Source organism: Adiantum capillus-veneris, chromosome 22, assembly GCF_014529385.1.
Source record: "Adiantum capillus-veneris isolate H3 chromosome 22, ASM1452938v2, whole genome shotgun sequence".
Lineage (NCBI taxonomy): Eukaryota > Viridiplantae > Streptophyta > Polypodiopsida > Polypodiales > Pteridaceae > Adiantum > Adiantum capillus-veneris.
Genome location: NC_140952.1, coordinates 52,950,487 through 52,975,879, shown reverse-complemented (window position 1 = coordinate 52,975,879; position 25,393 = coordinate 52,950,487). Strand labels below are relative to the sequence as shown.

At 45.7% G+C, this 25,393-nt stretch overlaps 1 protein-coding gene across 1 annotated transcript in view; it reads left to right on the top strand.

The window, feature by feature from the left end:
• The first annotated feature begins 4,164 nt into the window (after positions 1–4,164).
• LOC147429360 (tRNA (guanine(26)-N(2))-dimethyltransferase 2-like) overlaps positions 4,165–25,393 on the top strand; it is an 89,597-nt gene continuing 68,368 nt past the window's right edge. Inside the window, exon 1 of the mRNA XM_086495533.1 lies at positions 4,165–4,397. Coding sequence (XP_086351659.1) covers positions 4,239–4,397 — 159 coding nt within the window. The 5' untranslated portion in view covers positions 4,165–4,238. The remainder of the gene's footprint in view (positions 4,398–25,393) is intronic.

The window sequence follows — 25,393 nt, the reverse complement described above, 5'->3', positions numbered from 1 at the left end:
ATGGTTCGAAAAGGGCCCAATCGATGAGACATATTACAGAAACGCACCGCAACATCTTAGGATCTATCCGACTTACTGCCCAATCAATAGAAGGCGATTCTTGGATAGCTTCTACAACTAGCAAAGTAAAAGACCGGTAGTGCTGAACTACTTAGTTCTCACGAAGCCAGCATGAAGCTTCCCACCAACTGAGAAATATATGGTCAATAATCTACGAGGCATCATCAATCAGATGAAGGGTGGTCCAGACTTGACTTGCCAAATGCTGGTGAAAATTTCAAAGATGATCATCACATGTATCATAGCATCTGAAGACATATAAGCAACGGAACATCCTTGGCAAGTATTCCAAAAAGGAAGTGGAGGAGTTGGAACATCATCATGGGGTTGTACGCTTGCATAATGTTTTTTCCCTCTCACTACATGCAAACATTTGAAGAGGCGTTCATGACCGGGTTCTTTGAAGTAGATTCATCCATCTTCAACCCCATGACAAATAATTTGGCCGCTCGTCACATTTCATATCAAAGCACTTTGAGAAACAATCCATTCAAGGAGATGGCAACAAAAGTAGAGATAGAAGCAAGGGCGGAGAAGTTAAAACAACTCACACAGACTCTAGAAAAGCGAACACTACACTATTAAAGAAGATACATCCAGCAGTCCAACAGTTGTTTAAGCAAAGCAAAGCACTCAGAAACAAGCCAAGGCAGTTTGCACGAGGGCATGCAAAGACTAGGAAGGTAGTAATGTTAGTAGTCAAGCCAGATGAGTGCCCTTCAAGTCGACCCTTCTTCCATGAGCCTAAAATTTTGATGTATTCCCATTCTTTTTTTGAAAGCCTTGTAATTATTTTGATCATCTTTGATAAAAGATGGACAAGCTCTGAGAAGCTGAGCTATAAAGTCTGTAATGAGTCTGAGTCCTGTACGATTCTCCATTGACCAAGAGAGCCTTATGTATAAAGCCTAAGTTGTAAACTAGGAAAATACATTTATCATTATCAAGTTTTTGAGTTTGAAGCGAACGGCTTAGAGTGGCTTCTTTCCTATAACTTGTAATCCTCATATCTTGAGCTCTGGTAATGACATTTCGATTCTGAAACTTGCAATGTGTTCCTTGTTCGGTGCTCTTTTCATTCAAGTATGCTCATTGTTGATTCTGTTGTGATTTTTGACTACGCGTTAGTAGGCCAAATCTATTGATTTGAGTGTGTCAATGAGTGTTCATTCCGACTATAGGAGAGTGTTCCTAGACCCTAGGGAGACCTTTTTGATGTGTTCTGTTGCAGTTTGAGGCCTAAATTATGATGGATCGTGATTTTAATACCTCCTTGAAATGTGACCAAACTTGGTAGGTTAGTGCCCTAAGTGTCCTTGACCGCCTCCTAAAGTTTTGTAGCATTTAAACTCCGTTCGAGTGCCGAAACGGGTTGATGAGTGTAGGGATACAGGACATAGGTAAATTGCCAAAATTGAGAGCGAGAGATTTGCATGTGCTAGAGATAGATTTATTTTGTTAGTTCACTTCTCGAGGTTGACACCCTCGAAGAGTCTCCGTGCCCAATCTGAGTTGCTTCCCCGAGTATTGACATTGTGTTAGTGCAGAAAAGCTATGCTATAGACGTACGTCGCGACGACCCACTAATAGCTCCCTCCAAAAAGCTCTCTCCAACTAGGGCGTGGAAAGCTTTTTCCTTGAAAACTACTCCATTGAAGGCTTAGAAAAAGCTCCCGCGAAAGATCCCTTTGAAATCTCTCTGCATTTCCATCCCCTGTAAATTGGAGGGAAGTTAATGTAAGTATGGAAAAAATGCATTTATTTTTGCAAATTTTCCATTTAAAAGTTTTCCTAAAGCAAACACTACTAAACACTGCAGTGGCATCATCGCTTTTGTTTATTGTAATCCCAACCTTGAAATCCAAAACTTACCTTCAAATTCAAGATAACAATTCATTCTATAGACTCTATAAGAGAGAGGCCACCACGTGACATTGAAAGGAGGCTTAGAGTAAGACAAGGAGACGCTGTTGAAATTTCTGAACATGATGAGAAGGTGAACGCCTATAGGGGGAAGTTGAAGAGGCATCGAAGGGTAGCTGAAGATTTACGAGAGAGAGAGAGAGAGAGAGAGAGAGAGAGAGAGAGAGAGAGAGAGAGAGAGAGAGAGAGAGAGAGAGAGAGAGAGAGAGAGAGAGAGAGAGAGAGAGAGAGAGAGAGAGAGAGAACGTGCTCTCCAATCCCTAGCTATGCAAGGAATGACCAGGACTCGAAAACTTGGAGAACCACGGCGGGGAATCATGAGGGGAAGACCCCCTTGGGTCTCTCTACAAGTCTACCGCATGGCGCTAAGAAAACCTCCAGCCATTTGAGCTTTCTAGCCCACCTTATGGGAGGCGAATAGGTAGCATGATGCATCAGAGGTGAACGGGTAGTTGACACGCATGGAATAGTCAAGAGAGACACAAAGAGATCCTACTCATTAAAATCATACACTGGTGAAGAAATTATAGTAGTTGATGTAGGCACATGATGCATTGCTGATGCATGCAACAAAGATGCTGCACAAGCTAGATCTATCACACGATGACAATGTGTAGGGTCTACCAGAGACATTTAGATGGCTGCCAATCAAGCTCCACAAGAGGGAAATTGAAGGTTGCTTGGTGGGAGATGCTACCAAGCACTATGGGGAGGCACCCAACGGTTGGGCCAATTTATACAACATTGATAGGAAAGAAAGGCACTGGGAAGACGACATACAAAATGCAAAAAATTGTAGGAGGCAAGAGTGCGATCGAGTGGGGGTGCATGTGCATGCACATGTTTGGAGCCAACTGCTACCAGCGGCGCAACACGTGTTGTTTGATCCAATGGTAAGGATCTTAAGGAAGCGTGTTGGGGATGCTAGAGCAACAAATTTTGGAGGAAGCAACATATTAGTTCAAAAACTTAGTTACTATTGTGCCTCATTTGCATTTTTTTTAGAGGAACATATTAAGCATTGCAATGTACCACATTTTTTCCCAAGAGCAATGGAGTACCCTCTCATCATGCATTTGTTCCGCATGTTCACTTCTTACCCTCAAGATGGTGATAGCATTTGGAGATAAGCCCTTGCTTCACCTATGTGCCATCTTGCATGTATGCGGTGGTAGTTGCTTCCTTCACAAACCCATCCTGTCCTTTCTTGTTACGACTGTCTTGTTGGCACTATTATCAGTGCCGCCTAATGGGGTCTTAATCATCTGATCATTTGTTGAAAGTTTATAGTGAAGTTAAATAATTCCTAGACACCAGTACACTTGGCACATAGTGGTGCTTATCACATGGAAACCTCGTGGCCCCCTCTACATCTCAAGCTTCACAACAACTTCTTATCAAACTGTCAAACCTTTACGTCCCCTACCAACGATGTTAGCATACCCCAAAACTCACAACAATACCCCACTCTTCAAGTTATTAACCCTAAAGATATTAGAAAATCATCACAACTAGAGGTTCAAATTACAGTAGAATGTGGTGATAATAGACAACAACTCAAATTTGTAAAGCTTTGTATGGTCACTTTACTGTATATTGCAAATGTGGTACATTGCTTTGGTCGACCTATATGCTAAACGTAATGCCCTTTCAAATGCATAAGAAGTCATTTATGAGATACCTATCAAGAAGGAGATGCTCAAAAGGGGCAAGGTTAGGATGTTAGGTGTATTAGTGCACATAATTCTCATTTTGTTAGAAAAAAAAGAGAAAAGCTAAGTTCCAAGTTATCATTTCTCACGAAGAGCTTGAAAGTAGCCTCTTAGGCATGCTTGCTAATTGGAGTCCAAGCCTATGACTTACATGCATACAAATACATAGACATTTGAAAGCGAGAATAGAAACATATAGTACGAGTGTCTCTATGTGTGCTCATGAGTGAGCTTGAGAAAGTGTATAGGATTGGCCCATTGGTACGAATGAGATTTGTCTTAGGCGAGTCGTGCGAGCTTGTACTATGAAGATTCTCTTTTCATAGCTGGAGGTTGGAGACGAAATTCCCATGGTTGCAATTTAAATTATCTGACTTGATATATTTTTGTGCTTCAAAAATGTAGATTTGGGGATTTTGTATTTCGAAGTCCTCCTTGCAGATGCCCATAAGATCTTTGACTCTAAGTCAAAAGATCTCATAAACCTTGGCTCCTTAACCCTTGTATCCTGAAACTGTGCGCCGTGAACGCTCGAGGCGCGCGATGGAGGAGGAGAGTGCGCAGCACATGCGCTCCAAGGGGTCCAAACTGAACAGCAACAAGAAAGACAAGAGCAGCAGCAGCAGCGAGTACTCCATTTTGAAAGAGGGGCGAGCTGAAATTCTGTTGCGGGGCAACGATGTTTTCTACAACAAAGCCCAGGTTCTCCCAGCTGCGTGTGTGGTTATGCGTAGAAGAGTGTTTTTGCATCAGAAGCATCTCTCTCTCTCTCTCTCTCTCTCTCTCTCTCACACACACACACACACACACACACACACACACACACACACACACACACACATGCATGAGAGAGAGAGAGAGAGAGAGAGAGAGAGAGAGAGAGAGAGAGAGAGAGAGAGAGGTTTTGGGGTCTATGCCGAAGGCCTTTGGTTGATTGGCAGCACCCCGTGGGAGCTTTGTGCTCGCGTTGCTCCTACGGAGTCAGCCAGGTTGTCTGAATTTTCTTATCGTTTTCTTGTATGTTTTGTTTTCCTTGTTACACTCTTTTCACTCGGTTATTTCCTATAATGGGTCTTATTTCAGGTGTGCTCCAATTTACAGGGCCTTGGTTCCTCTACCATTTCAAGATCTCTTCTGTAAAGTTCATGGATTTTGCCTTGTGGTTTCTTCCCTGTCATTTCCAACTGATCATCTGTACATTGTATTTCCATTGGCTTTGAGGCTGTAATTTGGTGCTGGTTGGATGCTCTTGCTTGGGCTCTACCGAAGAGCGTTTCAAAATGTCGTTGAAAACAACAGTTTGGTCTCCTTGTAGCGCTAGGTGAAGGGACCCTTGGTCACAACGTTGTGAAATGCATGGCAAGGGAGGGTAGGCTTCTACGACAACTTTTGTAAGCATTTTGAAATGCTAGCACCATGGTAAGCCAAAGCGAGCACAACTTTTTTGAGATGCCGGTAGCAAGCCCCCTCGTTGCGGCAATTTGTGAGTGCATTGTTGTGGGTGTTTTGAGATGCCATCCTGGCAAGGTAAATCCTTAACATGTACTACGTTTTGATATGTTGTACAAAAGCGGGCCCCCATTGGCAAAGGTGAACCATGATGAAATCTTCCCCTCGAGTACCAACCACCAACACCAACACCAACTAAAGGCTATGGAGAGATCATCCACCACCTAGTTAGCGACTTATCCGCCATAGTAACAGGGAATGGCCATTTTCAAGTCTCCATTCCCCGTTCCCGTTCCGAATCCCCGTTCCGAATCCCCGTTCCGTCGTGTTTCAAACGTTAGTACCCGGAATAGGGAATGGCATTTTGTGGCAGTTGTCGTTCTGTGTTTCATGTTCCGGTTTCCCGTTCTTGGTAACTATGCTATCCGCAAATAAAGCCTCAAGGAATCCGTCGCTTTGTTTGGCTCGAGACTCTGAAGCCAAAAGCAAATGCACGAGATTGCTAGAGGACAGAGACAAAGGCAAGCTTAACATGGACGGTAGTACCAATACTCATTTAGTTGCCTCGGTATGTGAGAGAGTTAGGTACGAAAGCGATGCGCGGTGCGTGCGGAGTGCGAGGGAGAAGAGTAGCAACCTCCAAGAATGTAGTGAGGAGCTCCTCCTTCTTTGTGTATATGAAGAATAAGGAATGTGTATTACACACAGTGGGCGGCCGGATAGCAGGTGTCCAACCCGGGCAAGGGCACAATGCCTTTATCCCAAGAATCTCCCATCTCCCACTTAGGGGTGATGTGTCGATAAGTGAGTGCTACTAGCTAAACTACTAGTATGTAGAAGAAAATTGGTGAGAGACTCTCTCAACTTATGCCCACTTGGCTTGCTCAATCTATCTACATGCACCGTATCGGTTCTAGGGATATGCGAGCGTGCGTACTCACGCTAGAGCTTGCATGTAAATCCCGCAGACAACTCTGTATGGTCTGCAAAACTCCACTATGCATCATGTTAATGTCAGTCATTGTACGACTTACAATTCTTGTTGCAAATGCTCCCAATGCAGCTGTTAGGTCAGGCCTCGACACTAGTAGGTCATACATGAGACGTCCGAAAACTGACAAAATCTGCACAAACCTGGCTGTCCAAGCCTCCCTTGTGCTATCTGCATGTACTGCATCGGAACTACCCGTCGCGTATGGATGTGTCAACGTCGAAACGTCCCTCTCGCCGATAGGCGGAATTGTGTGTTCTGGCACCAACTCATGAGCCTCTAGCATGAGCATATCAAAGAACTCTATGTTCGTTATTTGTGCCCGTGTCTCTAGGGAGCAGACCTGCTCTACCTCTACCTGCACAGACCTTGACAACAGGTGCTGTCTCCATAGTTATCCGGGACGGGAACGGGGAACGGGAACGGGAACGGGAGGGTCTGGAACGGGGAGGAGGAAGGGGGCCCGGAACGGTCGACTAAAGTAAGGCTTGAATTACCTCTATTCAGCTTAGTCCCAAATCAACTCCTAAAAAACCCCAAAACTACCCCCAAATTTGTCCCCAAACCTACCCTCAAACTGTCCCAAATATGTCCACCAAACAGCCCCAAATCTGTCCCCAACTGCCTACTTTTACCCGTTCCGTCATTCCGCCTCACGTTCCGCCATGTTCCCCCCGTTTCGGAACACCGTTCTTGTTACACCCTGTTCCGGAACGATGTTCCGTTCCTGACTGCGTTTCGGGAACGTGACTCGTTCGGAATACCGTTTCGGAACGTTTGGGGTACGTTCGGCCCGTTCCCTGTTACACTGGCTGTCTCACTAGAGCATTGTCGCTCTATCTTTGTCTCTACAGAATCTACTTGCATGTCTTGCACAACTAAATGCTCTGTCTCGTGAGCACGGTGGAGCTTACCTGCGAAGGAGACACGTATCGTCTCTCGCTCAAAGCATGCCAGGAACAAAACCGAGACTATGCCGTCTCGAACCTCAAATACATGGATAGGATATACCAAGCCACTGCGAGCTCCTCTGGCAATCACTAATGATCCGCAATGCATCTAGAAAGAGTGCTCTCTAAGCAATGTCTGACACCCACAATCTGCTAAGTGTTTCATTGAGATCAAGCTCTGTCTCAACTGAGGAACATAGCGCACGTGTCGTAGCATATATAATGCACCACTAGGCAATGACAAGTAAACATCTTCTGCACTTGCAATGTCAAACGCCGAACCATTGGCCAAGTGTAGACAACCAAAGCTCCCACTAGAGATGGTGCTAAACCACTCACGATGTGGTGTGACGTGGAAAATTGCATCCTCATCTAGTAACCAATGGGGAGAATTGTCATCTCTCAAAGACATGTAATCAGGAGGAACGTTGAAGGCAAACGTGACATCATCGTCATTGGCATATGAAGCCACTGCCCTAGCATGTGTCAAGACCTCATGTGTATCACGCATAGATCTCCGCTGCTGCCTCATACGTATGAAACAACGGCGTCTAATGTGCTCTGTGTGACGACAATGCCAACAACGCATATATCGACAACTACGAGACCGCCGACTCTTACGAGTCATCACCGTAGACTCTAAACTCTCACACATGTTTGCTAAGTGGATGCCAAGAAATCAAATTATGGTGAGAAATCTTGGGATAAATCTGGCAAAGTCTCCCCTCTAAACTGAGAACTCTAGCAAAAGCTCAACCATAGACCATGCAAAACTGGCAACAAAGAGGAAGTTAACTCGACCACTACACATATATCGTGGAAATCATGATCAAACGCATCAAAACCGATGCTCACATATGTATAAAATCAGCTCCACAATCTGCTATATCTGCAAGCATACAATTTGGGACAAACAGCTCAATTGAGCGTAAAGTGCATAATCATATTCGCAAGTAGTGAGCAAGCTAGCTTAAAACGCATCCCACAAGAGAAACTACATGCAAAAATCTGCAAAAACCTGTGAAACCTATGACTGGCAAAGTCAATAGCCACACGAGCATATGCAACTCTCACTCTTGCGAGAGTGTGTTCAAGGCTGACAAAACCTATCAAAATGGGAGTCAAACACTCGACCACTAAACCATCAGAGAGCAAAACTGTAGATATGCATACAACATGGCGAGAATTTGGGAAAAATCCGGCAGAGTTTCCCTTGTAAACTGAGTAAAAAATGAACATCTTAGCGATAAACAATCACAACACAAACATGCGTAAAATGCATCAATGAAATCGATTCGGTAATGCGCAAAACAGAGACTCGGTCTCTCATCCACAGATGTCATACACCAAGTCAAAAGTGACTAACGCTCTCCATCCATGACAGAGAGAAGCAGGAAAAAAACCTGTGGACCGTAATCAAAAAGCGCATTAACCTTTTCTAGACCAATCTGTCTCAATCACAAATCCACATATGGCATACATGTACCATAAGCATGGCAACCGAGCTCACTCTTGCACGAGTAGTTCTATGGACAACTTCACCTTTGCGAAACACCTGTATACCTGTGAACTTGGTACTTGTGAGAGTGCGCGTGTACGGAAGAGAGAGAGAGAGAGAGAGAGAGAGAGAGAGAGAGAGAGAGAGAGAGAGAGAGAGAGAGAGAGAGAGAGAGAGAGAGAGAGGGGATGGCTCGGACTTGGTACTTGTGGCCCTAGGTGCGTGACCTGTTGTTGCACTGTCGCGACTGCTGCTGCCCTGCCTGCGCGCGCAACAACAGCCGCCCAGTCACGCGCCCTGTTGCCTGTCAGAGTTCGCGCGAAAACCTGCTGCTGGCTTGCTGCGCGCCAATCTCTGCCCTGCTGCCTGTGCGAGCCTTGCACTGCCTGCCTCGCAAATTGCCGGCCACCCTAGAAGCCCACCTCTGCAAACCCTAATTCCTCGAAACCCTAATCCCGTAAACCCTAATTTCTCGAAACCCTAATCCCGTAAACCCTAATTCCATGAAACCCTAATCTTGTAAACCCTAACTGCCCTAGCCCCAAACCCTGACTGTGCGCATCCTTCTACCGTTGCAAGAGAAAGAGAGAAAGAGAGAGAGAAAGCGTCCAAGATTCCTTTCGGGTCTTCCTTTTCTCGTTTGCCAGTCTAGCCCATTCTTCATGGCGGCTTTGTCGGTCTCGAGTGCTACGCACGACGCTCCATCACCACTTGCCTGTCACGTGGACTGTACTGGCGACTTGTTGACACGCATTGACTCCAAAATACAACACTTGGCAAAGCATGCCTTGGTTGGCCGGATGATTGGACAGTCTCCACCTCGCTCTTCTATACGTGATTGGTGTCAGATTGCATTGGGCATTACTCAGGGACGGGTCTCGGAGCTTACATTCCTTGGCAGAGGCATATTCATGGTACGTCTTTCAGATCCCGCCACTGCCTCAGCTCTCCTGGCTCGGTCTCCGATACTCTCTGATCGCAGGATGATATACTTGACGAGGTGGTATCCCGAGTTTACTACTGAGGAATTTGACAGTCGACACCTTATTCCCAGATTCCCTCTGATGCTCTCCTTCCCGGATATGCCTCTCCATTTTATTGATGAGCATCTCCTTCAGATGATTGCTGCTCATTTTGGCACAGTAGTTCCAGGATCTTGCATCTTCTCCTCTGGTCCACCTCGCATTCAGGTCCTGGTGTTTGGGGATACTTCATTACCAGATACAGTTACTGTGGCTGTGCGCGATCGAGACTACTCTTGCCGAATGGTAGTCACTGGCCGCCCAGGGCAGTGCTTACGTTGTCACGAGATGGGACACTTGGCACGAGATTGCCCCACCCTGCCACGCCATCGGCGACAACAACAGCCGGCTCATGGCACTCATGCTCAGCCACGTGGTCAACGTCAACAACCGGTTCCTCCTACTACTACTCGAGCACCTCAACAGCCTGCAGGTGCTCCTCGAGCTTCGACCCTCCATGTCCCTCCCTCCGCTTCAGTTCCTACTGAGACTGCATGGCAGACAGTGGGTCGTAACCATTCATTCCGTCCTCGTCAGCAACCTACAACGCATGCAGCCCCCAATGTTACCTCCCCTGCTCTCTCTCAAGTTTCCACCACCCCATTACCCATTGCTTCTCCTCGCCATTCTTCTTCTTCAGCACAAGATCACTTACCTCTGCTACCAGCTCCTCCTTCACTTGCCGTTCCCCCGCCTGCTCCTTCCCCTCTTCCCGAGATCCCTATTCCCATGCAGATGGATCATTCCCCGCTATTACCTCTCCCTTTTCCTCCTCTCCCTCTCGCCCTTGCTCCCCCCCCTCCACCTTCTGGTCCTCCCCCTCCCTCAGCCGCTCATACTTACGTCCCACGCAGTTTTCTCAGCTCTTGCCCTCTTTCCTGGGGCACTCATGGGGCTGAAATGTGCGGTGACTCAGAAGGACCGCGGGTGCAACTCTACCTTATGCATCACAAGCCAGGTTGTGTTCCCTCTTTAATAGGCAGTCGCTCTCAGCCCACCCATTCCTTTTTCCTTCCATTCCACGCAGCTCAGGAATGGTCTGAGGATCAGGTTCTACATTTTGTGCATGCCCAATCTATGGCTCAGCTTCATTTATGGTTGTCTACTTCCGCTCCGGATGTACTGTCTCCACACTTCCCTTCCTGTATTGGTGCTATGGAATGGAGTGATGTTTATGCTTGCTATTCATTGCCTATGGTCATTCATGTATCCTCAGATGTGGTGCTTCCTATGTCTATGCGCGTTTGAGGTGTCAAAGCTGCAGCATCGGTAATGCAATGTAAACAAGTTGAGGTCCGCAGTTGGTGCAATGAGACACCATATTTTAGAGAGGGCTTGCGGGTTGCTTTCCTACCGCGCGAAGCTCACCCCTTGGACGGCCCAGCTGCCTCCAAGAAGATGCGCAGTTAGTCGGATGCTTTACCAATTCTTTCATGCAGACTATGGATTTACATGTAGTTTCTTGGAATGCTAATGGTTTACAGACTTCTCAGGTAAGAGGTTCCTACAAGCTTTTACTTCGCAGAGATTTACACGCTCATGTAGTAGGCACTGTGGATATATTACTAGTACAGAAGCATAAGATTGCCACTCCCTTTGGTAATCTCATGCCCTCCGGCGCTCACACTTTTTGGGAGCCTGCTCTGGGCATTCATGGACAGAGTTGCGGTGTATGCATTTCAGTGGGGCCACGTTACTTTGCCTCAGTTCAGCAGCATGGCACCCTTGTCGCTGGCAGAGCAGTCTATGTTTCTCTTCGGATTCAGGACTCTATCATTGGTTTTATGTCAGTCTACGCACCCACTACTCCTCGGGAGAGGGCTACTTTTTGGTCCTCCTTGGCTACTGCTCTGCCTGCTGTAGACTCTTGGGTTGTTGGAGGTGACTTCAACAATGTCGAGAGCGACTCTGATTGGCGATCCATCACACCTCCTGTTCTATCATCCATTTCTCCCGATGAGCAGTCAGCTTGGGATCGATTTCTTCTAGCTATTCAAGGTGTTGATGCCTGGCACATACCCTCTTTTGGTCATCACCCTGCTACACTTCATTACTCGTGGGGGTTTCAGAGACAGCAGGGGAGATTATTAGAGCGACTTGATCGTTTTTACATTGGCCCTTGGGCAGCAACTCTAGGTGGATTTACTACTATTTGGAGAGGGACCAGCCTCTCAGATCACTTACCCATCTCATTGTTTATCTCCTTCACTAGATCCTCTGCACAGAGACGGGGTTGCCGCATCCCTGACAGTGTTCTCACCACTGAAGTTTTGCAGCAACAGATTCGTGACTTATGGTCCACGGGTGCTTCTTATTGTGGTCCCCTTGGAGAGTTCCTTGCTCATTGCATTACTCAGTCTAGTATTTACTACCGTGATCAGACTGCTATTATTCATCGACAGTTGAGAGTACGCGAGTCTGATCTTCACATTCCTCTTGGTTCCACACAGTGTTTGCTTGAGGAGTGGCCTCAGGATGCTTCTCTCGTTGCTAGACAGACAGAGCTCACAGAGGAAATTCGTCGCGTACAGGAGGCTAGGTTTGAGTTCACTCATCATGCTTCAGTATCTCATTGGATAGCTAAAGCTGATGAATAAAGCCTTCTTCGCTGCGCATAAAGAGCGCCCTCCTAGCACCACCCTTCGGACTTTGTGCGATGCTCAGGGGACACTTCATATGCATCCTGATGTTATTCTTGATATGTCTGCAGATTATTTTGAGTCATTGTTCACTGCTGATGTATGCACTACTGAGGTTTTACTTGCTCGTGAGCAGATCTGGCATCACCCGACGCCGTTGTACAGATACTATGGCCGAGATCTTGTTGGCACCCTTCACACTTGCAGAGCTTCATGCTGCTATCGAGAGTCTAGATCGATCCTCCTGTCCAGGAGAGGATGGCCTCACTAGAGCTTTCTTTTTGACTTATTGGGATGTATTGCATATACCACTGCTTCGCGGTTGTCAGGACATCTTTGCATCAGGATATATGCATCCGGATCTTTGCTCAGGTCTCATATCTCTTATTTCGAAAGGGGGTGACACCACTCAGCTCCGCCAGTGGAGACCTATTACCCTACTCCCTTCGGTCTATAAGATATTAGTGTTATTGATCAGCCATCGCTTGCGACCGTTCTTACCAGATATTATTCATACTTCTCAGACAGGCTTTGTCATGGATCGATGCATACTGGATAATATCTTCACTTTTTATGAGGCAGTAGAGTGGGCCAGATCATCTTCTGAACCTCTCGCTTTTTTCATTCTTGACTTCGAGAAAGCATACGATCGTGTTGAGTGGGACTTTCTCGAAGGATCATTAGCTAGGATGGGTTTCCCCTCGAGATGGATCGCAGGCATTTCCGCTCTCTTCGGGACTGCTAGCAGTGCTATTACTATTGGTGGTCGTGTCAGTCGCAGTTTTGAGCTCTCTCGATCTGTCGGACAGGGATGTCCTTTAGCAGCATATCTGTATTTGTTTGTCGGAGAGACTATGTCAGATTTTCTTCGTGCTCAGAGTCATGCATTTCGTGGCTTGACCATGCCAGTACCTTCAGCTCCGGACCTTATCGATCAGGAGTTTGCTGATGACACTATACTGATGTTGCACTATTTGCTAGCAACTCTTGATGCCATGTAGGAGGCCCTGACGGTTTTTTGCATTGCCAGTGGTGCACGTATTAACTGGCATAAATCCTATGGGTTACTGGTTGGCAGTGATGACATACCTACTTGGGGGGAAGCTGATGGTTTCACATGGCTGCAGCCGAGTCAGACATGCAGATATCTGGGCTTTCAGGTTGGATTTGACGTTTCCTTACAGCAGCAGTTTGCACCAGTACTACAGTCTATTCGCAGGAAGCTATGTCATTGGTCTTCACGTCATCTGTCGTTGGCTGGCCGTGCATTGGTTGTCAACCAGGTCATTCTGGCTATAGTATGGTATACGGCCTCTTGTTGGATGCTACATTCTGGAGTGATGGCTCAGCTCCGCAGACTAGTGCGGAACTTTTTATGGAGTGGCACAGATGGGACTACTGATACTCGTGCTCGAGTTCGCTGGTCCACGATTATTCGACCTAGGTCAGAGGGAGGCCTTTGCATTATTGATCCAGAATTACAAAGTCGCGCCCTTCTTACCAAGCTTATTGTTCGGGGTCTTTTTCCCGGCTAAGAACCTTGGAAGATGCTTCTTCAGGCTGCTCTTTGCACATCAACTTCACGCCTCGGCACTAGAGATGGTCATACTTGGCATATAGGGTATCGTTTTCTCTTTACGGATGCCCCCTTGTTCACGAGCACTCTCTCACCCTTCATCCGATCACTCCTTCAGATTTGGGTTTCCATGCGACGAGCTCTCATACGCTCACCTCCCTCATGTCGTGAGGAGATTGAGCGCCAGCCTCTCATTTGGAATAATGCAGTTCTTGATTCTTCGGTTAACCCACCCCGTCAGCTTGGAGAGAGGACTCACATGACTGGGCTGCTTGGGACTCTGGCCCTGCTGCCTCTATGCGGTTGTTTCATGAGACGCGTATGCTGGATGCAGATTTTGTAGCAGAACATTATGACATTGGTCGCGGGGTGACAGACAGACTGCTTGAGATCGACTCCGTTGTTCCTTCACAGTGGGACGCAGTCATGCGAGGCACGGTTCAGATGCTTCCACATAGTGGCTGGGAAGGTCTCTTTGCTCAGAGCACTCTCTTATTAGTTCGTTTAGACACCATGCTGTTCACAGTTGATTCAGACTCCTCTCAGGGGATTCATGCTAGATTAACATATGCTACCACCTCTCCGCACCTTGTCTACCCCGGCGCTCGATGGGAGGCCATACGAGTAGTTGGCTCTCGCGGGAAGTGTCGTTGTGTTGACCCCCGTTTCGCATCCGCTGATGCCGCCCTTTGGAGGCTTTGGGTGTGGGAGGGTCGTGCCTTATCTCAGCTTTATTGGGACCCAGGAGAGTGGCATTGGCCTCACTCTAACCCCACTGGTGCACATGTATCATTTTTTGAGTACACTGTCAGAATTGGAAGATTAGCATTGATGAGACAGCACCCAGAGCAGCCCACTCGTATGCGTTTCTGGTTACATTCAGGTCTCTCCCATGCCTATCTACAACAATTTTGGTCAGCCATCTGGGATTTACATGCGGCTCGTCGTATTTCTTTTTTCATGTGGATGATTGCACATGCAGGACTTCCAGTTGGGACTTGGCTAGCTACTATGGGTCATGATCCGTTATGCACTCGATGTCCTTCGCGACTACATGAGTCACCTGCACACTGTCTTTGGTCATGCTCCTCTTCTCATATAGTGTGGCTACCAGTTTGCTTTTTCTTAGCAGAGTCGGTGTTCAGGATGGATTTCTCACTTGGAGCTCTTTCTCATGGTTGATGCCGATGCCCGGACCGCATCTTTTCTACGAGGGCTCAGACACAGATCCAGCTCTTATGCTTACCTCGACTGGTTATCGGCGAGGGACTTTGGCTATGTTACCACAGATCGCATGGCAGGGGGATCCTCAGATACGTGATGAAGTTTTTTCAGTCATCACTAGCATTACACTATGGAATATTTGGAGAGCTCGTTGTCTTCACATTCTCAGTGCGGCTCCACAGCTCCTTCAACATACCCTTACTGCCATTTGGCTGGACATTATTCACACCCTGATTTGGTAGTGGGATTCTTCCTCAGGTACATCTAGAGCAGCCAAGGCTCGACGATTTGCCTTCCTTCGGCGTTGGGCCCGAGCTCCACTCTTTTTCACACTTACAGGTGGCCAGATTACATGGCATTATGCCCCCCCTCAGTGGTTTCTCCTCCACTCATCACACTGACCACCATGAGATTGTACTAGTTGAGTTGTCACTATAGTGGCTCTCTCCCTTTCATTCAGCTTGTACACCCCACGTGACAGGCTATTTTCGCATCCACTGGGGATTATATTGTACTCAGTAATATACAGCCCTGATTTTTCCCAAAAAAAGAGAGAGAGAGAGAGAGAGAGAGAGAGAGAGAGAGAGAGAGAGAGAGAGAGAGAGAGAGAGAGAGAGAGAGAGAGAGAGAGAGAGAGAGAGAAAAGACCATAAACACTGTGTAGGTGTCACAAAGTGATGACGTGGCGGAGTAGAAACCCTAATTTCTGGCTGAAACCCTAAAATTCCTACGTGGAAGAGGTACAGACGGAGTGGCAAAGAACCACAACACCACTCCCGAAACCCGCTCTCAAGAAATCTTCTGCCTCCAAGAAATATACGGAGAAGGAACTAGAGAACGTGGTTGTTGCACGGACTGCTCAGCTTTTCGACATGCAAAAGAAAGACAAAAAGCACGGCAAAAAGCAAAAGAAAGGCAGTGACTTCCCGGGATATTTGGGTCGTCGGTCGACATTCGACAAGGCAAAGAAACTGAAGAAGCGTGTCAAGTTTGAAGGCTTACCCAGTTCTTCTTCTTCTTCTTCTGACAGTTCTTCTAGCTCTTCAGACTCGAGCAAAGAAGACAGAAAAAGCAAAAAGCGAAGTAAGAAACAACGGTTCCGAAAGGGCAAGAAAAAGGCAAAGAAGTCTAAGTCTCGCCCAGTAAGTGATGCTTCTACAGAGGACTTGTCTACGGACAGTTCAGACTCTGACAATGGTAACTTTTATGCGAACAAGAAGAATTTTTACAAAGCCAACCAGTATGACTTTCTCGAAGATAAAAGCAAGAATGTCCGAGAGTTTAAGGAAGGTGGCCAAGCACTTAAGTTTGATATTTTTTTCAGGATACTCCGATGCTTCGAAGGCTTTGTCTTTTATACAGCAGTTTGACATCGCTTTCACGGGAGGACGCTATTCAGAGCACTCCAAGATAGGGAGAGTTGCCTCTTACTTTAAGGGGAATGCTCGTACTTGGTGGTCCACGCCTCTCTTAAACAAGACTGTGCCAGTTAAATGGCTGAAATTTAAGAAGCTTTTTATTTCTTCTTGGTTGACGCAAGAATATGAACGAGATATACGAGCTGCTTGGAACCATCTTCGGATGACCAAGAAAGATACAATCAATGCTTATTGTGAAACATTCTGGAGCTCTTTTCTACCCGCCTCTTCATTCAAGAAGATCTCGTTCAGAGAGCAGATTGAGCGGTTCACCTTGGGTCTAATACAGAGATCCGAGATCACTGCTTGGAACAGAAGTCAGCTTCTATTCAGGAGTTGATGAGTCATGCGAAGTGGGGCTTTGCCATTCACTCTGGCAGTCTGACCTACCCCACAAATGAGGCCATGACACAACGAGCCGAACAGACTTATGGGAATGAAATAGAAAGAAAAAGAGCAACCCAGAGAAAAAGGATGCACGACCCAAGCTTACTCCTGAGAAGAGAGCTCTCTTCATCAAAGAGGGGAAGTGCTTTGGATGTGGGGAACAGGGACATATCTCCGCGAAGTGCCCTAAAAAGGCACAGAAAGAACATAATGATAAAGACGACGACAGGCCTGAGAGTTCGAGAGCAGCTGAGGAACGTGGCAGAAAAGGCAGATAGACAAGTAGAACTGTTACCACATGGCGTGGGACTTGCACCGAATCAAATGAATGAAAGTACAAACTTTGCCGCTTTTGGGGCAAAGTGAAGGATCAGGAAGCTCTTTTGAAGGAGCCAAGGCCAACTTCTTTTCACTTGGAATTGGCGGCTCGATTTAGAATTACGCCCGATAGACTGACGCCACAGGTAGAGGTAGTTCGATTGGCACCCAGATCGGATGTTGCCATTACATCGAGCATTGGCAAACTTCGTTTGCAATGATAGGGGTGTTCAGGGTACGCGAGTGACGTTCTACTCGGAATCCCTTGGTACCTACGTCGTGGTTGACTACCGGGCTGAGAAAGCGACTTCGACAAATGAAGGGCTCAGAGATTGTACTTGATGAACTTCAGTTTCTTTACTCATTCTTTTGGGAGAGAACTGAACGATGGATAAAGGTTGAATATGTTTTGATTTGAACAAAAGAACGCCAAGATTTTTCTCAAGACTCATGCCGATTGCTTTTTAGAGGGCCTGAAGATCAGACCATTGACCTGATACTTGGAAGCACGTCATCGAACCGGCCACCTTATCGTGTGAGCCGAGTACAGATTGAAAAGATTAAGTGAAAGACCTCTTGGAAAGGGTCTTGTCTAGCCTAGTACTTCACCGTATTGCTCTCCAGTGTTGTTGGTTTTGAAGAAAGACGGATCTTGGAGAATGTGCATCGATTATAGAGCTCTCAACAAAATCACCATCAAGAACAGATTTCCGATTCCTAGGATCGATGATATTCTCGACAGGTTACAAGGATCCTCGTGCTTTAGCAGGATTGACTTGAAGAGTGGATATCATCAGATCAGGATAGCGTCGGGAGACGTCTACAAGACAACTTTTCGGACGACTTTTGGGTTATTTGAGTTTTTGGTGATGCCTTTTGGCTTAACCAATGCTCCTGCTACATTTAACCGGATGATGGACATGATTTTTCGAGAGTACAGGCTATTTGTTGGCACTTTCTTTGACGACATCATTGTTTTCTCCAAGAATGAGGTAGAACACAGCTTCAGGTCTTTCAGGCATTACGAGATCACAAGTTAGTGATTAATGCAAAGAAAAGTGAATTTTTCCTGTCACAAGACGGGCACCACGTGCCAATAGAAAAGAACAGACTGAATAGACTTTTAGCACTTCAATAACAACTGTTTAATAACAACTGAACTGAGAGAGAGAGACGACAAGCGACACGGAGTGGCGGAATTCCACCCCAGAGAGTATTGGCCCCAAACCTTGGCGCCCCTTTCGGTATTTCTTTATATTACTGCTGATTCGCAAAGTACAACAGTCCGGGAGCACCTCCTCTGCAATCTCGCGCTGAAGAGTGCCAGAGAGGGTCCCCAAGGCTCATATTTCAAGGCCCAAAGCCTAAAAGCATCAAATATGAAAAGCTGACCCCAAAAAACCACTTTTCTAAAATTTTGGGATTTCCCTAAAAATCTGCCGCGAATTCTGGAACGTCCGTAGAGGTGCCACATCATCATATTTTGATGTGCAAAGTCTTTTTAGTGTGTTCTGCTTTATTTTTAACACTAGGTTGGTAATGGGACACTTTTATGTCCTGTTAAGTGACCATTTTGCTTGAATTATGTCAAGAGTTCAAAATGGATTTTGAGGTGCTATCTATCTAGAAAGTTGGCTCATAAGCTGAAAAAAACTCGACATTTTTTTGGAATATCAATTTCATCTTTAACCTTGTCCTTGCACAACATTTCGCAACGTAAACTGTGAAAAAATGGATCCTGTTTTTGGCTTTTTTCAACTTTTTGTAACTATACCACTCTAGAACTCATGTTTTGTGAGGTCTATAATGCTAGAGAACTATCTTTAGTAGTCCTCAACATGTTCTGATGCTTCTAAGGAGATATATATGACCAAATTACAAAAATTGTCAAATCCTGTTTTTTAGCCAATTTTAGCTCTTATATGATTTTTTTGGTGGCTTTCATGATATCCATATGCAGTTTTGATTTTCTATGTGGCATATTGTACCATAAAGCTAATATTCCTTGAGTTTTGGGGCACCTAATACCCTATTTCTCATAGTACACAATGATGGTTGATTTTTTCAATTATACAAGAAAAAAAAACATTCTAGTATATCAAGTATAGCTTTCTCAATATTGCTATTTTCTTGTGACAACTATATGAATTTTGTAGCTAGTAACCATATCCAGTCATAAGGATCAAATTTGGGTAGATATTGAATACTTTCTATGGGATTCTACAGCTCATAATGTTGAACCCAATTTTTTCATGTTTGCTGTATTTAGCACTTCATCTTTGTCCCCAAGATTCCCCTTGGTAAAAGATGTATCATGCTTTTGACATGTTCCATGGCCCCTTATGAACCTAAAGGCCAATAGGGAACTAAGGAAAACATGCATATATTATTTGTATTGAGCGTGGCTATAGAAACTTTAATGATAGGTTTGCAGAATGGTAAAAATTCAACTTTTTTTTACCTATTTCTTTTGGCAAAACAAAAAATAGTGAGTGAGAAGCAATCATATGTTCTGATCACCAACCCATTGAAGTTAACTAGGGAATTTATCTCAAGTCCTACAAAAATCGCTAATCTTATTTTTATGCAACAAAACGTAAGAAATGACTGTTTTGATGAAAATGTAGTGGTCCATCAACTTTGGAGGCTTGGTGTGACCAAAAGATGAGAAATTTTACAAGTTTCTTATTTTTTCCATGTGTAGTAGGCCTTGAAGTATAACCTCATGAAAGGAATTTACAAAATGAGTGGATCTACTATGGTTATGGAGGTTTTTTTCAAAACCCTGAAAGGACACTTTTATGTCTTGTTGGGTTACCAACCTAGTGTTAATGCTTTTATGTCACTTGGGCCCCATGGACGGAGTCCCATAAGTTGGTGGGAACTCTTCTTTAAAAATAGGCCACTCGTCAAGACTTTGTAAGTCTGTAAAACTTCTTCTTCTTCTTCTGTTGCCTCTTCGTAGTGTTTCTGATTTTAGGGTTAGGGTTTCGGGCAGAATTAGGGTTTTTGATTTTAGGGTTAGGGTTTCAGCAGAATTAGGGTTTCAGACAAAATTATGGTTGCTGATTTTAGGGTTAAGGTTTCAGCAAAATTAGGGTTTTGGATAGAATTTAGGGTTAGGGTTTCTGCTCTCGGGCAACCACTTCATCACTTTGTAACACTTCTTTTGTTACTTGTTCTTCTTAGGGTTTAGGTCCCTCGGCCGGTAGCTCCGTTTTTCAGTAGGTCGACACGTCAGCAGTTTGTTACATCTTCTCTTCTTGAAAGAGAGTAATCGTTCGTGATTACAGCATATCTGCAAAACAACTCAAGTTAGCTCGAAAATTTCCGAGGGTCATTCCGAGGAACAATCAGTTTGCTCTTTTTATTAAGGAGTTAGCTTCTCCTTTCTGCTCTTTTGATCAAGGAGTTAGCTTCTCCTTTCGGCTGTTTTGATCAAGGAGTTAGCTTCTCCTTTCTGCTCTTTTGATCAAGGAGTTAGCTTCTCCTTTCGTCCAGATCGGAACTCTTGATATTCCGACGTAGTAAAATTAGCCATCACACCCAGACCGTACTGATCTTCCACGGGTGTCTTGATGCACTAAAATTACATACCCAGGCAATCTCATCCAATTAGGAATATTCAGTAATTGGCACATCACAATGCAACACAAATGCTTACATATGCATGTTACAAGACACAACAAACAGCGCTGTTGAGCACTCCCCGAGACAAACGGTCTGCGGTATGAAGCTACTCGATGACTACCTCGTCACTCCCCCCGCAAATAACCTAAAAAGGTTCGGGCCATGAGCTCAGAGGACTGTACAACCAAACGCTCCCCAGACCGCAGTCTGCGTCGCTTGGAGGTTCAAGCATACAACCAAACGCTCCCCAGGCATCGGCTTGCGTCGTTCGGAGGTTTTCTAGCATACAACGGAACGCTCCCCAGACATCGGCCTGCGTCGTTCCGAGGTTTTCAAACATACAACGAAACGCTCCCCAGGCCTTAGCCTGCGTCGTTCCGGGGTTCAAACAAAAACAATATTTCTCACTTCTCCACCCGGGAGTAAAATCACCAATCATTGAAACCAGTATCAAACCAGAGTCAAACAATTCAAATCGGCACCAAAAGAGGTTCAAAACAGATACCATCCATTTCAAACAAATTCCAAACAGGATCACCAAACAAGTTCAAACAGAACTCAAACTTAAAAAGGAATCTCGACATCAGTCGAGCTCGAAAAGTCGACTGACTTTCCATCCTGAAACAGTGTTTCTTTGGCGGCGATGGTAGTCCCAAGAGATGGCAGTCACACCGAACCTCCAAGGTTATCAACTCGAGAAGAGACATCTACTGAGAAATGTCGAGAAATTTCAAGATATAATATGCTAGGGTTTCCATGGCAAGCATTTCAGGATACCCCACTAGCTAGAAGTTACACTCCGAAGGAAGATGTCAAAAACCATATAACTTCGGGCAAAAATTTTCTTGAAAGCTTGCCAAGTCCTTGGAAGTGTGCGGCTTGGTAGCTATAGACATCAACATCTGCATGGCACTGCTTCTGAGAAAAACAGTGGCTCGAAACAAATGTGGGATCCTTCTTTTGCAAGTGATCTTAATGGCTTATGCCCTGTAAGACATGAGCGGTGAAGACGGAGCGCGCCTGATGCGCGATGAAGTAAGGGTGAGAGTGGCTAATAAGTCCGTGTTGGAGGGCGAAGATACCTCAAATAAAGCTCGGTCTGCTCTTTTGTGGGACCGATATTCTTTCAGAAAAGCACACCCCTGATGCTCTGATACCACTGTCACAAGACAGGCACCACGTGCCAATAGAAAAGAACAGACTGAACAGACTTTTAGCACTTCAATAACAACTGTTTAATAACAACTGAACTGAGAGAGAGAGAGAGACGACAAGCGACACGGAGTGGCGGAATTCCACCCCAAAGAGTATTGGCCCCAAACCTTGGCGCCCCTTTTGGTCTTTCTTTATATTTCTGCTGATTCGCAAAGTACAACAGTCCGGGAGCACCTCCTCTGCAATCTCGCGTTGAAGAGTGCCAGAGAGGGCCCCCAAGGCTCATATTTCAAGGCCCAAAGCCTAAAAGCATCAAATATGAAAAGCTGACCCCAAAAAATCACTTTTCTAAAATTTCGGGATTTCCCTAAAAATCCGCCGTGAATTCCGGAACGTCCGTACAGGTGCCACATCATCATTTTTGATGTGCAAAGTCTTTTTAGTGTGTTCTGCTTTATTTTTAATGCTTTTATGTCACTTGGGCCCCATCGGACGGGGTCCCATAAGTTGGTGGGAACTCTTCTTTAAAAATAGACCACTCGTCAAGACTTTGTAAGTCTGTAAAACTTCTTCTTCTTCTTCTTCTGTTGCCTCTTCGTAAGGTTTCTGATTTTAGGGTTAGGGTTTCGGGCAGAATTAACGTTTCTGATTTTAGGGTTAGGTTTCAGCAGAATTAGGCTTTCAGACGGAATTATGGTTGCTGATTTTAGGGTTAGGGTTTCAACAAAATTAGGGTTTTGGGTAGGATTTAGGGCTAGGGTTTCTGCTCTCGGGCAACCACGTCATCACTTTGTGACACTTCTTCTGTTACTTGTTCTTCTTAGGGTTTAGGCCCCTTGAGCGGTAGCTCCGTTCTTCAGTAGATCGACACGTCAGCAGTTTGCTACATTTCCTACCGGAGATACACTTTTGGGGACACATTGTGTCAGCAGCAGGAGTGCAAATGGATTCGGCCAAGATAGAGACTATCCGTGATTGGCCCGACTTGAGGAATGTCCATGAAGTTAGAAGCTTCTTGGGACTGTGTTCGTACCACAGGCGGTTCATACGAAAGTTTGCAGAGGTTGCTTCCCCTTTGCATATCTTGACACTGAAAGGAGTCCCTTTCTCGTGGTGATCCACAGAAGTGACTGCCTTTCAGACATTGAAAGAGAAATTGACTACGGGACTAGTTTTGTCTTTGCCGGACTTGCAAAAGTCATTGGAAGTAGATGCTTGTGGTCGTAGTCTTGGTGCGGTCTTGATGCAAGAAGGTCATGTCATTGCTTACGAGAGCCGATTGTTCTCTAGGCCGGAGATGACAGCACAGATATATGAGAAAGAGCTTTTGGCAATGATCCATGCTCTTACTCACTGGCGGCACTACCTACTCGGAGCGGATTCTACTGTCTTAGAGACCATGAGAGTTTGTGCTACTTCTTGTCACAGAAGCAGCTTTCGGAAAAGCAAATGCAGTGGGGCGAACATCTTCTCACAGTTTCACTTCCAGATTGTCCATGAGCAGGGACAAAAGAATGTGGTGGCAGATGCTTTGTCTCGGAAGCCGTTGGATCTGGCTATTTCCGCGATACATCATAGGAGCTTCGAGGATATGGTCGATCATTATGCCACAGATACAGATTTTGTAGATATTTTCACACGGATACGGGATGGGGAGATAGTAAGTTGGATACTCTCTTCGGGAAGGCTACTTGATGAAAAAGACTATGTTGTGCGTAACACAACCGTTCAGGGAAAAGGTTATGACTGAATGCCACTGTCCACCTTTTACGAGTCACCGCGGCATTGCGACCAGCATGAAGGGGGTAGAGAGATACTTCTTTGGGCCGAGACTCAAAAAGGATGTGGAAAAGTTTGTGCGTGTCACGTGACACATCCCAACCCTATGTGTCCGTGGACAAGCTACACTACAGCAGGGTTTAGTCACTTCAGTCAGTTTAGATTAGCAGTGATCTGGCACTTTTGTGAGTCTATTCGTAGACCGTGCATGCCCAGTCACTTAGCATAGATGCATATCCTTCGGTTGCACACAGCATGATCATCGGAATTCCCATCAGAATCCATTAGCATCAGTTAGGGGAATTTTCCAGTGCATCTAGCCTATTTTCCTATTTATTGGTATTTTCACTTATTATTTTTAAGTGACTTTCCAACAAAAGTAGGTAGGGCAATTTTGCTAAGTTAATATATAATCAAACCCAAGTTAGCACTTTCTGGCAGAAGAGGCAGCAGGAGCTTTCCGCTCATCAGGCAACTTCTCAGCAGTACCCCCCCCCCCCCCCCCCCCCCCCCCCCCGCAATAGACCATCGCCATATTCCCACCTTTGGCTTTTCCTCTCTTGCAGTCATCGCCAGCAGCCACAATACCCTAGCGTTAGCAGATTCTTGCAGATCAGCCCCATCCTCGGAGTTTTCCCGCGACAGAACCGCCTCAGCTTTAGCGTTTTTGGCACCTTAGATTCCCCGCATTCCCCCTTGCATGATCGTCCCCAACAACACGCTCAGCCCAGCGTTTTTCATGGTAAAAACGCTACACCTGCATCAGCGTTTTTCATAGCAAAAACGCCAGCAAGATCTCAGCCTTTGTTCAGCGTTTTCATCCCAAAAACGCCAGCCCTAGACCTGCAGCATCAGCGTTTTTGATCAGCAGATTGCAGCCTTGAAGAAACGCAGGTTTTCGGCATACGAAGCATAGCAGAACCACCCCAAGTTGGTTGCAGATGTTCCCCCATTTTCAGCCATAAAAACGCAGCCAAAACAGTCATTTTCAGCCACCAAACAGTCCCCGAATTCAGCGATTAGAAGATCCCAGATTTCAGCCATGAAGTCGTTGTCGTCATCACCGTCGTCGTCATCGGCATAGTCCAACTTGCATCTGTCCATTGCATTCGCATTGTACACCTTTGTGCAATCAAAGTAGACCACTGTCGCCGACGAGAGTGGGGCCTTCGGAGGAGGGTTTTACAACCTCGCGGGTGGCGTATCTCTTCTCTCTCCTTCTCTCAATCTCATTCACTTGCACGCACAATATCCACTCACTTTGTTCGTGACCACAACACTCTCAAGACGAAAAGCTCTCTCTTTCCCTAAAGAACTGAAAGGAACCTTGAGCAATAAAGATCACTAATCTTGAGAAAATACAACATTCATTCAGCTGCACCTTACATCGGATTCCAACCATCCTGTTACAGAAAAGTTGACTTTTATTAAGGATGACGGCAAGATGGATGCTACAGTTATTCATTCTTGGTTGCATCAATTTAATGCTTATTTTGCGACAACTAAGAAGACAGGAAATAGCAAAGTTTTGACGGCAGCTATATACCTTGCCGGTGATGCTATCAATTGGTACCACGCATGGCAAGAGGCACAACTAGCCGCGCACCTAGAGGCAGCCGACGATTTCGCGCCCCTCTCTTTTAGTTGGGCTGATTTCCAAGA